Source organism: Leptodactylus fuscus, chromosome 1, assembly GCF_031893055.1.
Source record: "Leptodactylus fuscus isolate aLepFus1 chromosome 1, aLepFus1.hap2, whole genome shotgun sequence".
Lineage (NCBI taxonomy): Eukaryota > Metazoa > Chordata > Amphibia > Anura > Leptodactylidae > Leptodactylus > Leptodactylus fuscus.
The window spans coordinates 324,767,750-324,784,570 of record NC_134265.1 but is presented as its reverse complement, the minus strand read 5'-3'; the positions used below and the strand labels follow the sequence as shown (position 1 = coordinate 324,784,570).

The 16,821-nt window shown below is 42.5% G+C and overlaps 1 protein-coding gene across 2 annotated transcripts in view; it reads left to right on the top strand.

Annotated features, from left to right (window-relative positions):
• SLC2A9 (solute carrier family 2 member 9) overlaps positions 1–16,821 on the top strand; it is a 220,024-nt gene that overhangs the window by 50,320 nt on the left and 152,883 nt on the right. For both annotated transcript variants that reach the window (XM_075260760.1, XM_075260767.1), the window contains exon 6: positions 1,618–1,763. In XM_075260760.1, coding sequence (XP_075116861.1) covers positions 1,618–1,763 — 146 coding nt within the window. The remainder of the gene's footprint in view (positions 1–1,617; positions 1,764–16,821) is intronic.

Below are 16,821 nucleotides of genomic sequence, written 5' to 3'. Positions count from 1 at the left end.
TCGTTAGCCGGCGGTCCCAAAATGGCGCCGCATGCGCTCCTCTGGATAGGACAGAGGTTCCTCCTTCACAGCAGTCAGCTCCGGCGGCACTGCTCCCCCTTTCATAAATAAAGAATCTATAAAAAAAAAAAAAAAAACTAAACGCCTCAAAAACCGCTTCAAAAAAACATTTCCTATTTCCTGAAGTGGATATTTTCCTCTCCAAAATCCTCGCCAAAAAACTCCATGTGCATTGACCCTTAGGGCTAGTTCACACCGGGTTCCGCGTGAACACATTCCGTTGCGGCTGCTGCGATGGGACACTGGTGCAGTGCATCGGCATCCCTTCGCGGCTTTCCACTCCGGATTAGGCCCAAATGAATGGGCCTAGTCCGGAGGGTGGTGTCGCGAGGCGGACACCGTGGCTGAATCGGATGTGGAATCTGCCTGAAGAAAGGGCAGCTCGCTTCTTTTTTTTGCGAATGGAAAAAGGAAATGACCGGCTCCCATTGATTTCAATGGGAGGCGGCAGGATTTTGACGCAGATTCCGCGTCAAAATCCTGACCATTTTGCCCCGTGTGAACTAGCCCTTACTGTCAAATTATCCATCTTTGGACCAATGCCTGATGAGAGGACGTGTTCCCGAAATGCTGCATTTCACACCAAATGTTAATAAATACTGTATACAGATGGAGTGCTGTCACATACTTTTTGGAGCTCTGGGGCCTTGTCCTCATTTCCTATCACTATTGGGAAATGCAGGACACTTCTTCACAGGGGAGGCCTATGTTTCTGTGCTGGTCAGCGGCGGAGATGTTCAACATACAACTGGGTTATGAAGACTTGGTTCTTTGAGCTTAGGTGCGATGTCATTACCTATTAAGACTAACTGTTTTTTTTTTGTTTGTTTGTTTTTTTGGGGGGGTCTGTGACCAGCTGCAATAGTAATGTATAGAATATCCCATATAATAGTGAAAAAAGTTCTAAATCCCTCCTTTCCCTAGAATACATATAAAAGTAGAGAATGACTGTGAAACACAAACACATTAGGTACCCCTGTGTCTGACAGTGCCCGGTCTACTGAATATAGGGGATCTGCAGTGCTCCTGTTCCGTCGCGAAGAGGTTAATAGGAGCATTGCAGATACCCTATATTCAGCCAGGCTGAATTCCAAGTGGGGGAAAGTAAACCCCAGTCCCCAAGCTCAGGGAAGGGGCAGACAGACAACCAAAACACCCCCTCCCCTTCCCCAGCACCCAGCAACTACTTCACCCAAAAACTCCGACCCTTTTAATTTTTGAAAATTTCCAGTAGCTGCTGTCGTTACCCCCCCCCCCCCGGCTTATACTCGAGTCAATAAGTTTTCTCCGTTTTTTGTGGTGAATTTAATGGCCTCGGCTTATATTCGGGTCGGCTTATACTCGAGTATATACTGTAAATACTATATTTATCCTAAATAATCCTGGTCATGTGGGATTACAGTAATAACACATTGAGTGTCTGTTCACAGGGTTTGGTCATATAATGTTCGCCTTAAATTGTATGAAGATGTAATATTAATCTACAGTCATTACCTTCATAAATTTTTGCTTATAGCAATATTTCTAATAAATAACGATATCCCGATATTATTTCAGGTATAGCTCTCAGTACCCTCCCAATGTATCTTAATGAGATATCGCCAAAGAGGATCCGTGGGTCTATGGGTCAGATCACTGCAATATTGATCTGTGTGGGAGTATTTACTGGTCAAGTCCTCGGTTTGCCAGAAATATTTGGACGGGTAAGAAAAGTTTATGCTTATTCTTTCTAAAACCTAAAATGTCCTAAAACCATCTGATTGTATGTTTGCCTATTCTAAAATGGTCATATATGGATTATGTCTTGCGGATTAGACTTTTTAATAGTCTCTCCTTGTCCATATTAACAACTATTTCTACAGGTCATCTAAAATTTAAGAGAAATGAAGAAACTTGTAAATAGTATTGCGGGAGTTTTAATTTGTTTTGTGTATACATGTGGACTTCAGTTTCTCCATGGCAATAGACTACAAACAAAGGCTTTGTAGTCTGATCCTACCGTCATATTCTCGTCATTACTTATTGCTAGCATACTGAATATAAAATTATGGGGTAAAGTATTACTGTGATATTAAACTTTACAGCTCTTGTTTGTAGGCTGTTATAATGGAGACCTGTAGAGCTACATCAGACACAAAAAAATTAGGATTTTTTTTTTAAACTGATTAATTTTCCATACTGTAAATCTATGTGGATGTAAATTGTAAATATGTTGGATCTGCCCTGTAGTGTCTGCTGTGTGCTAAATAGCAAAAAATATGACATTACTACGGGGTGTCCCACTCGGGAGTACAACTTTAAAAATGCAAATTACTCGCGATCGCGTGAACGTAAAGGCGAGCTGTAAGAACTGAACATACCTGTATTTAGAGGAAAACAAGTCCACATTACAAAAGGCGCTGAAATTGTCCTTCCCCAACATCTGCACACAAGGAAACGCGACGCTCCATATTTGCAACATGTCTTTGTCGATGGCAGCAATTTCACGTTTGACGTCGCCTCCAACTTTTTGACCAATTTTGTGATGGTTTTCAAGGTAGTCAGGTTTCTCCCTCCAAATTTCTTCAAATATTCCCTCTGACATCTGGTTCACATCTGTGTTTGGTAATCCGTTCGGGGAGTCCGCATGGGGATCTCCCGAATGGACTGCCGAACACACTAGCAAGCGGTGTGCAGTGAAAGCACACAGACCACATACTCTATAATGGTGTCCGTGTGCTTTCAGCGCAGTGTCCGCACAAGTCATGCGGAGATAAAAGCAGATCACAAATTACTCTTCTGTCCGCATGTTGCATGTAGACACCGCTCGGAGAGCACACGGACCCCATTATACTCTATGGGGTCCATGTGCTTTCATAGCACACCACTTGCCAATGCGTTCAGTAGTCCATTCTGGGAGTTCCCATGCGGACTCTTCTGAATGGATTACCGATGCAAATGTGAACGAGGCCTGACACTGTTTTGCTGACCCGGTGACCCAGTAGGTCTTCACAATGAACACTCTTTGTGCTATGGTATACTGCATGCTTGCTTTCGCCACTCCAGGCTGCCGTAGCGGCACCAGATGTAGTGCCCGCCTCTTTATGACAGAATGAATTCTTCATTAAATAAGGAATATTTTGAACCTTGTTGTATGATGATACATGCATGTCTTGCAGAGTAATCTGCATTTTTAACGTTGTACTCCCGAGTGGGACACCCTGTAGTTAGGGTTGAGCGATCGGGATCGGGAAAGATCGGATCATTTTCCAGCCAATCCCGATTGTGAAATTTGCTCGATGGCTGATCGGGATCCGATCTCTCCCGATCCCGATCGTCCATCGAGCAAATTTCACAATCGGGATCGGCTGGAAAATGATCAAAAATCAGATTTTAAAACGATCCTGAAATCTCAAGATCAGCTCAACCCTAGTTATTATAATATAATAATTAGGATGGAGTGATCGGGATCAGGAAAGATTGGATCCTCATCGGCGATCGAGCAAATTTCATGATCGGGATCGGCTGGAAAATGATCAAAAATCGAATTCTAAAAACGATCCTGAAATCAGCCCTACCTGTAGTACATTTTATTCACATTCAATGCAGCATTGGTCTACTGCTTTCAGACAATCTTCAGCCAGAATACAGATGTGTGAAATAATATTTTAGACTGGAAATATAGTCAGAATATAAGACTCGTAGCAGAAGATGCAGACCAATGAAGCAGAAGAGCTTGTAAGCTTGTAAGCTATTCCCTGGGTTCTGTACTGTTTACCTAGTCATTAAGGGTTACTAAAACAGGCGAATGTGCAAAACCTAGCCATCAATCAGATATCAATCTCTACATTGTCAACCAAGTCCTAGAATGGTCAAAGCTAATAGCTGCTATTACCTAATGTACCGATGCAATCTCTTACTTATTCACTTCTATTTTTATCATATTCAGAAGTGAACAATTCTCATGTTATTGCTATGTGCTGTGCTATTATTAATGATTCATTTTTTTCATGGACTATCATTTGATACCAATCACAGCACCAGATTCAACAACACTCTGCCCCGTTATGGATGATCTGTCATCAATCATCACATGTCTGCTTCTACATGAAGTCAGTCTGGAACAACTTTTTGTAGACATTTGGATTCTAGCATTCCTTGTTTGTTTGTTTTTTTTCTACAAACTATGAAATGTAGAAAGTTGTCAACTGGGTGTGACCAGTTGGTGGCATGTCACTGTCCGCTCAGTGCTGCCACTGTCAGGCTGTGTAGGGACAAACCCCTTGACAAAGGGAATGGTGGTGCCTAGTAGCCATTTTAGTCATCCTGTACAGACAGATTAAAATATTGTACATGTAGAAATAATGTAACGGAAACCATAATTGTATGGAAACCTGATTGGTTGTTCTAATTTTCAGGTTAGTTTCCTTTTACTGTGTCATTGTTTTTTTTCTTTTCTTTGTTGGAATTTTTTGTTTGTAATCAGGATGTCAGAGATCCTCGCAAATTGGTATTTCCAATATGATTCTTGCTCAAAAACACCTTACCACACAAGTAATGTACTGTATAGCGCCATTAAAATCAGTGTAGTATTTAAAGGGGCTCTATCAGCAAAATCATGCTGATAGAGCCCCACATATGCGTGAATAGCCTTTAAAAAGACTATTCAGGCACCGTAAATGTTATATTAAACTACCCCCCCCGTTTTAAAATAAAACCCTAAAAAAGAATGTTATCTACTTACGCATCGTGCACGCTGGGCGGGCATTCAGGGTGTGTCTTCATCTTCATCCCCGCCTCTTCTTCCTCCGATTTCCTCCGGTCCCGTCTTCCTCCGGGGCTCCCGAGCGGACACTGATATAAAAAAATGGCCTGGGCGCCTGCGCAGTAGCCGTAGTAGAAGCCGCATGCTACTGTGCATGCGCCCAGGCCATTTTTTTTATATCAATGTCCGCTCGCGAGTGCCTGAGGAAGACAGGACCGGAGGACATCGGAGGAAGAAGAGGCGGGGATGAAGATGAAGACACACCCTGAATGCCCGCCCAGAGTGCACATTCGGTAAGTAGAGCACATTCTTTTTTGGGTTATTATTTTAAAACTGGGGGGTAGTTTAATAATTTTTAAAGGCTATTCACACATATGTGGGGCTCTATCAGCATGATTTTGCTGATAGAGCCCCTTTAAATGGTCATTAAATTTTCAGACAACTTAATCTCATTTAATAGATTATATGATTCTGGACCAAAATGTAATACACATTATTTAAAAATATTGCTGTTTTCTGCCTAAACAAACACCTCTAAAGTTCCTGTCACTAGTAGTCTTGGTTCTTGCTAATTTGCTGTTCACTCCCTGTTACTACAGAAGACCCATCTTTAGAAATCAGCAGGCTGAAAATGGAAACAGTGTGTGGGGGACAAGTTTATCTTCAAAGCCTGTACATGTTTATGCACAGCTTTTCCTGCTTGTACACTGCTCACAGATGAGTCTGCAACTTAGTCTACAACTACTCAAAGTTCACAATGTGGGCAATGAGAGTTCCTCTACTTCTGTGTACTTCTGACTAGCTGCTTGTGTTATTGCTGATGGGATTTTAGTCATAGACTGAAAGCTGCAGCAAAGGTTCCACCACTTCCAGAATATCTCAAAGGAGAAACAAGCCTGAAACACCTGGTGTAGAGGTACTATAATATTAACTAGTGCAAGATTTGACTCCTGAATACTTGTTAGGCTTGGCCAACAGTTTTGAACTGGAACTGCTATTATTATAACTTGGTGTCTCTTCAGATCCCATGGTATAAAATGCAGAGAACCAGGGAAGATGAGTCAACACAACACAACAAACAGTCATACTTACCTCTCCTGGGCTCTTTCTTGATCTCTGTTGCAGGTGCCAGTCATTTTCAAGCCTTTTCCAGACCTACTGAATGACATCAGTGGCTGTGTGGCTAGATTCCACGATGAAGTGCAGGAGAGGTGAATAACATTGTTCTTTATCTTTACTCACCTTCCCCAAGAGACTCCGGAATATAACGGGTGTTGAATTCCAAAAATGTTAGGCTTATCTGACCTATACAGTAGCACTAATAATGGCAGACAGTGGATGGCATTGCCACTATAACTTTTATAAATGATAATCTAATACAATAATCTTTTGTAGATGAGCCCATACAGTATATTGCATGGTCTCCCAAAAGACTTGTTATCAGAGAGACATGTAGGAAGACCACACTGGTGGACCAGATGAACCTCTAATTTTCCGAATGGAACCCTTTTTCATTTACGCACAGTTTTCTCTTAGGGGGCTTTCACATTTGCGCTTGTTTTCCGGTTTGTATATTCTGCCGGGTTTTCGTCTTAAGCCCCGTCGAAACCGGACAGGGGACCGCCCTGGCGGTCAGTTTTAAAGGGATTCTACCATTAAAATCAAATTTTTTTCTTGTTGAAACGAAGGAATAGTCTTAAGAAAGGCTATTCGTCTCTTACCTTTAGATGTCTTCTCCGCGCCGCTGTTTGGTATAAATCCTGGTTTTCATCAGTATGCAAATGAGTTCTCTCCCAGCACTGGGGGCGTCCCCAATATTGCGAGACGTTTCTCCAGCACCACCTACATCTTCTTCAGGAACGGCCTCTTCACGCGTCTTCTTCTGGCGCGGGCGGTCAAACTTCCACTGTGTAAGCGGCCATTTTTCTTGTGGCTGTGGGCACGCGCAGTCGGCTCTGCCTGAGGCCTAGAAGTTTGACCGCCCTCGCTGGAAAAAGATGCTGGAGAGTTCTCTTGCAGCATTGGGGACACCTCCAGTGCTGTTTGAGTGCTGGGGCCCACCCCCAGTGCTGAGAGAGAACTCATTTGCATACCATCGAAAACCGGGATTTATACCAAATGACGGTGCAGAGAAGACATATAAAGGTAGGAGAAGAATAGCCTTTCTTAAGGCTATTCCTACGTGGCAACAAGAAAAAATTTCATTTTAATGGTAGAATCCCTTTAAAACCCATTCAATTGATTGGATTTATAAAGGTGACCATCTGTGTGCACCTTCCGATTGTCTGCGGGGAAACCATTTTTGTTAGCCGGACACAAAGTCGGACAAGCAGAACTTTGTGTCTGGCTAAAAAAAAGGTTTCCCCGCGGACAATCAGAAGGCGCACACAGACAGTCACCTTTACAAACCCATTCAAGTGAATGGGTTTTAAAACTGACCGCTGGGCTTCCGTCCCCTGTCCAGTTTCACCGAGGCTGAAGATGGAAACCCAGTGTAATGCACAAACCGAAGAACGAGTGCAAGTGTGAAAGCGCTCTTACTGAACTTCTGGGACACAATAGTAAAAGAAAAAGAATCCTATAAATGATTCATGGTTCAAACAGCAGTCTATGACTAAAGACTTATAAAGCAAGAAAAGATGGAGACTTATTTCTTCTTATTTCTTCTACATTTTATAGACTTGTTCACATGCTCTTCCTCTCGTGTTGTTTCATTTTTATTGGATTTGGAATAAGAGCTATAGATTTAGTTTGTTGGTGCCCTATCGCATGCTCCGGTACCCACTGAGCAGTGTCAATTCTAAGCCTTGTAAATTCTTTTATATGGTTTCCGGAGTAGGAAATTCTTGATGGATCATTTTATTGCATCCAATGGTAAACGGAAACTCTTTGTTAGTTCATCCATCTTACTGGTAATGTAGTCAAGCGAACATTACGAGGTTACTAAATTGTCAATCAGTTGCATAGTGCAAAATGTATACTGAATATTACATCCCATTAGTCTATGGCCTGAGTGAATAGATATTTGCAAAAATGAATGAAGTGTTCTCTCTTGCTTTGCATGTTATGGCCTTGTGTTAAATCATATGACTATTTTCCTCTGTTCTGTGATCACTTTATTTTCAATCACATGAATAAAAGAAAATATAATGTATCCGTTGTAATCATAGATATTGCCAGAATAGCCAAAATATATATATATATATATATATATATATATATATATATATATATATATATATATATATAAAAATATCACTAACCTACTTAGGAGAAGTTCACAATTGTGCCTTGATTCCGCCTAAATCCCTGGGAAAACTGCCTAGGGATGGATTGCCGGTGGTCAGTTTAATAACTCATTCATTGAAAGACGCTCCCCCCACCCCGCACTGAATCCCGGGAAGGAAGGGGGGGTGCTAGTGGTAACATTACAGTGAATTTTTTGTTTGTTACTTACAGGAGACGTCTCTGAACTGTAATGTTCAATGGAATATAACAGTAAGATAGGGAACTAATAATGTCCAACGACTCTTTAATGTATCACAACGAAAAATATAAATTTTCGCCTCCCAAAGTGTTAAAAAGCAAAAAGAAAATTAAAATAAAATTTAAAAAATCCTCATATTGGTCTTAGCCTATGACAATCAATGGGTTACATTGGCCCATCTGTAAGACATGCCATAAAACGAAGCTTTTCGTAAATGTATTTACCACTGAGATGAGGTTTTAAAGCTGATGGGGATGTAATAGGGAAATGTAGGAAATGACAGATCTAAATATGTGTTTGTCAGCTACAACAAAATGCAGCGGGAGAGATTTGTCAAAATACGTGAAAGGTTAAATCATCCATTCTGACAATAATTTTCTAAACTGGAATATGTCACCCTCCGCATCTGATCACATTGTGTCACAATTCACTTCATGTCAGTGACTTGAGTGGGCGTTACAGCAGAGACATGAAAACAATTTAACATATAAAAAATGCTAATCCAGTGAGATCTATCAAGCCGCAGGCAATCGGGTAGCGCTCACAACACCGGCAGCCGAGAGGCCATGGTCCGCGTAACTAACAGTACTTGTCAACCTTTCAGAAGGAACATAGGAGGCTTTCACAGAGAAGAGCAAAAAGGGTTTTTGTGCAATCCCAATGAAATAGGACATATTCAAAACCAATAGCACACGGCCCCCCCCCAATTAAATAGGAAATAGTCTCAACCAATAGGAACCCCCCCCCCCCCAATTATTAGGACATAGTCTTAACCAATAGGATATAGGCCCCTCAATTAAATAGGACATAGTCTCAATCAATAGGACATAGTTCCCCCAATTAAATAGGATATCGGCTCAACCAATATGACACACTCCCCCAATTATATAAGATATCATCTCAACCAATAGGACACAGTCTCCCCAATTAAATAGGATATCATTTCAACCAATAGGACACACTCCCCCAATTAAATAGGATGTAGTCCCAACCAATAGGACACACTCATCCGACAAAATAGAATTTAGTCCCAACCAATAGGACACACTTCCCCAACTAAATAGTATGTAGTCCCAACCAATAGGACACACTCCCCCAACTAAATAGGATGTAGTCCCAACCAATAGGACACACTCCCCCAACTAAATAGGATGTAGTCCCAACCAATAGGACATACTCCCCCAATTAAATAGTATGTAGTCTCAACCAATAAGACAGTCTCCCTAATTAAATAGAATGTAGTCTCAACCAATAGGACACAGTCTCCCCAATTAAATAGAACATAATCCCAACCAATAAGACACAGTTTCCCCAAATAAAAACAACATCTTCTCAACCAACAGGACACTTTTCCAATCTGTGGCTTTAGAAACACATTCCAAGATGAATACAGACCACATGTAAGTGCGACAAGAGGGAGTAATAAAGCTTACTAGTACATATCACTAATATACACCTCGGACCCCTGGAGCCCTGTTTATTACTTATGTAGAAGGCAGCGGTTCCTCTGTCTCTTCTGCTGTTACTCCGGCTTTCACTGCCGTAACAGACTGCCTTCTACTCCGGCCTACAGCCTATTTAGAGGACTGAAGTTGATCATGGGACTGTTGAGAGTTGGAGTGTCAGCAGGTTCCCACCACAGAGGTAGTAAACAATGCTCTGGAGGACAGAAGTGTATATTGGTACATTGTAGGGAATTCATTGGGAAGTTTTATTACTCCCTGAATAACCCCTATAATAATAATAATATAAACCAAAGGCCATAGCCTCCATTAATACCAATTACAGGTCAGATCCATTCCCTCCCTTTATATAGAGTCCAGCCCTTTATATGACCCCACACCATTCTTGAGCCACCAGAACCCCTCTATGACCAGTTCCTGTATTTTGCTTCTTAGAATGTATGGGCTCCTATAAAGTATAGTCACCTCTCTCTGTAGGTACGTGACCTCCTGTGACTATTAGTATTTGGCACCATCTCCCGTGTCCATGTCGAAGTAGGTTGGTTAAGATTAGGTTTGCCTTTAGGAGAGGCACTCTTACTTATTATGACTTGGGTGTTTTAGCAATGATGGGCTGGTGTACACAGCTTGCCAGACCACACAGTTAACAAACACAAACCCCAGACCAGACCTTATTTGTATGTACACCCTACTGTAAACAGACTGCAGACCAGCCACCCCCATATACAGACTCAAGACCAAAACTCTCTATATACAAATCTCAGACCGGACCATCCCTTGTAAGTCAACCAACTTCAGAAGTCCCTGTATACAGATCCCATACCACCATACAGACCCTAGTTCAAACCCCTATTTATTCAGACCCCTGTGAAAATTCCATATATATGGATGCAATGTCTCTCAAAAGTATTAAACTGTTGTGTTGATGCATAACATGTTTTATATAGCTTTTTTTTGTACTTTTCCAGCTTTATGCTGGTTACTGAGGAGTTAAACAGCCATTGGGTTGGCTCTGAGCTATCATCCACTCCTATAAGAAGGCCTCCTTCCAAGCAGTCCTCCGAGCTGGCCTAATCCCTGAGAGATCCATCCCAACCTTGGGTAACCTGATGTAAAATGTGCAGAATTTCGGGGTGCCAGTTAATAGCAAATTATCAACGATAGCTACTTGATCTTTAAAGGAGAATTTATTAATGGTACCAATGATATGACAGGTTGCTTAAAGGGTTATTCCCATCTCAAGGATCCTATCTATACTGCTAGACTATATAAATTCAAGTATTTTCCTAAATACATTACTTTAGAAATGCTGCTTTGTTTGCCTGCACTAAACCCATTACTAGTTGCTAAATTTTTTATTACCAATATTTCCTAAAATAATCCTTCGTGTGTGGCAGGGGAGTCTTTAGACCCTATATCGATATCTCATACTGTGCATATAGCACCTCTGCAGTTACCCTGCTGTTGCTATAAACGTAACCAGTATTTCCTATATATTTTTCCGCTTTCATGTTTCCCTGGAATGTATTACCATTGCCTCTACTTGACTCACTAATGAAGAAGATCAAAGATGAAACAAATTGTGTATGCAGAGATATGTGTGTTTAATATCATTTCATGTTATCCAGGGCGAGATTGCTCATTAGGCAAAGCAAACTAGTGCTTCAGGGTAGCAGAGGCTAAGAGACTATCAAATTACGTAGATCGAACTGTAAATTAGCATTTTTCTGGATTGGAAACTTGTTTTTGAAGAAGCTCTCCAGTAAAAAAAAGAAAAAGAAAAGGCCCCTCTTATTTGATATGTGTGTAGTGTAATGGTATTGAATAACTTACTGAAGTTTCATTGGAAATATGCAAATCTGTTTTCCAGGATGGAATTAGGAAAACAATTCCTCTAGGGACAACTCCCTTAAACATCATGCATGACTTTTTACACAAGCCTATTGCTATGATGTGAGGTTTCGTCAAACCAGTAAATCTCCCAGAACCTGGTCTAGAAGTCTCTTATCTCTGCCAAACCAGTTTTCCCTATACTGTGCTCATGAGATCTAACAGATCAAAACAGCGCTGTCCACAGCTGGGATTCTGTTCCTTTTGGAATAGATTTACTGGTTTGGTTAAACCTTGCATCATAGCAATAGGCATGTTGAAAAAGTCATGCATGATGTTTAAGTGGGCTGTCCCTAGAGGGAAGCAAGCAGAGGCACTGTTTTCCTATTTAGATCCTGGAAAACAGATTTGCATATTTCCCATAATCCCCCAGTGGAGCGAAAATGGCTTTGTAAGTCTCCATACACTTGCAAAGGTGCTCTCTCCTTAAGGAGTGATATTATCCCAAGAACCTGAAGTTTCTTTGTGAAGTTATGTGCTCCTCTCTGCAGCGCTGACCTGCTCACTACTACTGTTTTGATGCACATAGTGTTTTCTGTTGAAACACGTTGTCAAACTATCAATACAGGTTTATGGGAATCAGACTGTGGCTCAAGTACAGACATGAAACGTGATGATTACAGACTGACGCGTTTCGAACTAAACGTTCTTAGTCATAGACTATGACTAAGATGACTTTAGATGTCTTCTCTGCACTGCCGTTTGGTAGAAATCCTTTTTCTTCAGTATGCAAATGATTTCTCTCACAGCAATGGGGGCAGGCCCCAGCACTCAAACAGCACTTGGGACATCCCCAATGCTGCGAGAGAAACCTCCAGCACCACCTCCATCTTCTTCAGGAACGGTCTGTCTGTGCGTCTTTTTCTGGAGCTGGGTTCAAACTTCTACACATGCGCAGTCAGCTCTGCCCTTGGGCCTCGGGCAGAGCCGACTGCGCATGCCCGCCTGGTGTAAGTGGCCGTTTTCTTGTGTAAGCTGGGGTAAGTGGCCACAAAAAATGGCCGCGCACATGTGCAGTCGGCTCTGCCGAACTCAGCTGCAGAAGCAGACGCGTAGAGAGGCCAATCTTGAAGAAGAAGAGGCGGCGCTGGAGATTTCTCTCACAGCATTGGGTACGCCCCCAGTGCTGTTTGAGAACTGGGGCCTGCCCCCATTGCTGTGAGAGAAATCATTTGCATACTGAAGAAAACCGGGATTTCTACCAAACGGCAGTGCAGAGAAGACATCTAAAGATAGGAGAAGAATAGCCTTTCTTAAGGCCAATCCTATGTGTGATCGAAAAAAAAATAGCTTTTAATGATAGAGTCCCTTTAATTTATATGACAAAGGGCAATCTTTAAAATGGTTTTCTGGCGTACAAGCCGTGATAAATCAAGGCCTGACAAATTCCACAATTTTTAAATCCAAGAATAAAATCTACTAACAAAATCCATAAATGTAACGAATCCGCCATGTCTGACCCAATCCATAAAAAGACATCAACCCATAAAGGTAAATTTAAGTATATTGTTCTGCACCTTGGATCTTGTACTAGTAGGTAGGGTTGAGCCGATCTTGAGATTTCAGGATCGTTTTTAAAATCCGATTTCCGATCATTTTCTTTTCTAACCCGATCCCAATGCAAGTCAAAGGGATATTTTTAATGATCAAAGATTGGATTTTAATAACTATCCTATTCACTACACAGCATGGAGTCCAAAAATTGAACATTTTAATTTTTGAACTCCACACTGTGTAGTGATTAAAAAAAACATCCACCGGCTACTTAGTCCAACCCTGGTATCCAGTTACCTGTACAGATCCGCTGCTGCTCCCCGTTCTTCTCACTCCTCTTCTCTCTCATTCACATGCCTTCAGAGCGCCATGTGCGCCCCTGCCTCCCTAGGCTAGAGCTAGAGATGCTGGCAGTTGGTGGGGCTTGTTGTGACTTAGGAGAGTGTGGGTGGGTACAGGGCGGGGAGACGTGAGTGCATCACTCATGTCTCCTCTCCCAGTACCCGCCCACACTCTCCTAAGCCACAAGCCCCACCTTCTGCTAGCATCTCTAACACTAGCCTAGGGAGGCGGGGGCGCGCACAGTACTCTGAAGACATGTGAATGAGAGAGAAGAGGAGAAAAAAGAACGGGCAGCGGCAGTGGATCTGTGCAGGTAAGTTGAGGGATTGGAATTCCGTTCCCGATCTTTTTAGGCGGGATCAGAACCTGATCGTGAAATTTACTCGATCGGGATCCGATCTTTTCCAATCCCGATCGCTCAACCCTACTAGTAGGCTTTTATTTGTAGCATTTATTAGATGTGACTTCTTTTATTTATTGCTATACCTTTAATATGTTTCAGTTGCTTTGTGGATATGATTCTGACACAATTTTGCAGTAAACCCCTGTTTAGCAGTCCTCCTACCACTCTCTCTTGCCTACAGTGGAATTGGCATATCAGACGGTAATTGCTTTCAGCAGAGTTTGCACTAGAAGGTTGGTTCGCATCAGGGAAAAACATTAGTCCGGGCTCCATTTATTGTCATTCGTCTTCTGTCTATATACTGAACATATAATGAGCAGAGCAAGTCAGAAATATAATAGAGAACTAGAGGCTGAGCCATCTATAATCTCACATATAATGGTGACAGCAGTGATGGCTAAAGGTACTGAGGTCCTAAACAACTCAACATGAAGGTCATAAGAGAAGAAAAGAAGATTGCTAAAACTAAGTGAAGGCTGAGATGATTTCATATCATTTGGCCAATGGAATAGGATGCGATAATGAATAAATAGAAGCTGCAGTAAATTTCATAGTCGACTGTATATGGTGAGAAATATGCGCAAAACCGCAGCCCGGTGTATAATGAGGAAAGGAACAGAAATAGGTAAAGTAATATTACAAGAAAAAAGCAAAATGCTAATGAAAAAATGGAATGAAATTTTAACCCTAAAGATGGTAAAACAATATGAACATGCTGCAGGATGTCCATCAGGGGAATTCTGCAGTGGTGACTCGGACTAGTCCACAGTAGTACACTGTCTACCAATAAGTATTTGGACATCTGTGGTCTGAGCGGCAATTACAGCCACAACCCTCCGGGGCTTTCCACAAGTCCTTGTATGACGACTAGTGGTATTTTATTCCATTCGGCTTGGAGAAGACAGGTAAGTTCCTTCACCGATTTTGGTCGGCTGCTGCACCCCTTAGTTCGGCAATCCAACTCGTCCCAGAGGTGCTCAATAGGGTTCAAGTCTGGGCTCTGGGCAGGCCAGTTGGTTAACCTGATTGTCTCTGTACCAAGCCATGGTAGACCTTGCTACATGACAGCTGGCGTTATCATCCTGGAAGTAACATTGGTCCGACCCAAAGAACCACCATAATGTAGGAAGCACACTGTTATCTAAAATAGTGCAATAGGCATCGGCGTTGAGTTTACCATGTACTGGAATCAAGGGTCTCAGTCCATACCAGGAGAAACACCCCAGAGCATAACTCTGCCTCCGCAGAACATTACTGGGTGTCCAAATACTTATTGGTAGACAGTGTATACATATATGAAACCTAGAGACATTTGGGGAAACCCATCTAGATAAGCAATTATATGCCGCATCTTTGACGCAAGGCCCTTTCTTGTGCCAGTGATACACCACATTCCAGTTTACTGGAAAACTAAGCCTTTTCCACACTAGCATAGATTTCCACTTTGGTGCACGGGCACCTTGATAATTCAGACCTACCTTGAGCCCGTCTGGGACTTTATTAAGACTGGCATAGGAAATAAGCAAAAAACAGAACTCATTTAATTAAAATCATGCGGAAACAGGGAACTGGTTTGGCTGGATGAGAGATTGAAATCAATGTTAATATTAATTTATTGCAATATTTCATATCTGGTTCCGTTTAAAACATCCATTAAAGTTAGGAATAGAGATGAGCGAACACTAAAATGTTCGAGGTTCGAAATTCGATTCGAACAGCCGCTCACTGTTCGAGTGTTCGAATGGGTTTCGAACCCCATTATAGTCTATGGGGAACATAAACTCGTTAAGGGGGAAACCCAAATTCGTGTCTGGAGGGTCACCAAGTCCACTATGACACCCCAGGAAATGATACCAACACCCTGGAATGACACTGGGACAGCAGGGGAAGCATGTCTGGGGGCATAAAAGTCACTTTATTTCATGGAAATCCCTGTCAGTTTGCGATTTTCGCAAGCTAACTTTTCCCCATAGAAATGCATTGGCCAGTGCTGATTGGCCAGAGTACGGAACTCGACCAATCAGCGCTGGCTCTGCTGGAGGAGGCGGAGTCTAAGATAGCTCCACACCAGTCTCCATTCAGGTCCGACCTTAGACTCCGCCTCCTCCGGCAGAGCCAGCGCTGATTGGCCGAAGGCTGGCCAATGCATTCCTATGCGAATGCAGACTTAGCAGTGCTGAGTCAGTTTTGCTCAACTACACATCTGATGCACACTCGGCACTGCTACATCAGATGTAGCAATCTGATGTAGCAGAGCCGAGGGTGCACTAGAACCCCTGTGCAAACTCAGTTCACGCTAATAGAATGCATTGGCCAGCGCTGATTGGCCAATGCATTCTATTAGCCCGATGAAGTAGAGCTGAATGTGTGTGCTAAGCACACACATTCAGCACTGCTTCATCAAGCCAATACAATGCATTAGCCAGTGCTGATTGGCCAGAGTACGGAATTCGGCCAATCAGCGCTGGCCAATGCATTCTATTAGCCCGATGAAGTAGAGCTGAATGTGTGTGCTAAGCACACACATTCAGCACTGCTTCATCAAGCCAATACAATGCATTAGCCAGTGCTGATTGGCCAGAGTACGGAATTCGGCCAATCAGCGCTGGCTCTGCTGGAGGAGGCGGAGTCTAAGGTCGGACCTGAATGGAGACTGGTGTGGAGCGATCTTAGACTCCGCCTCCTCCAGCAGAGCCAGCGCTGATTGGCCGAATTCCGTACTCTGGCCAATCAGCACTGGCTAATGCATTGTATTGGCGTGATGAAGCAGTGCTGAATGTGTGTGCTTAGCACACACATTCAGCTCTACTTCATCGGGCTAATAGAATGCATTGGCCAGCGCTGATTGGCCGAATTCCGTACTCTGGCCAATCAGTGCTGGCCAATGCATTCTATTAGCTTGATGAAGCAGAGTGTGCACAAGGGTTCAAGCGCACCC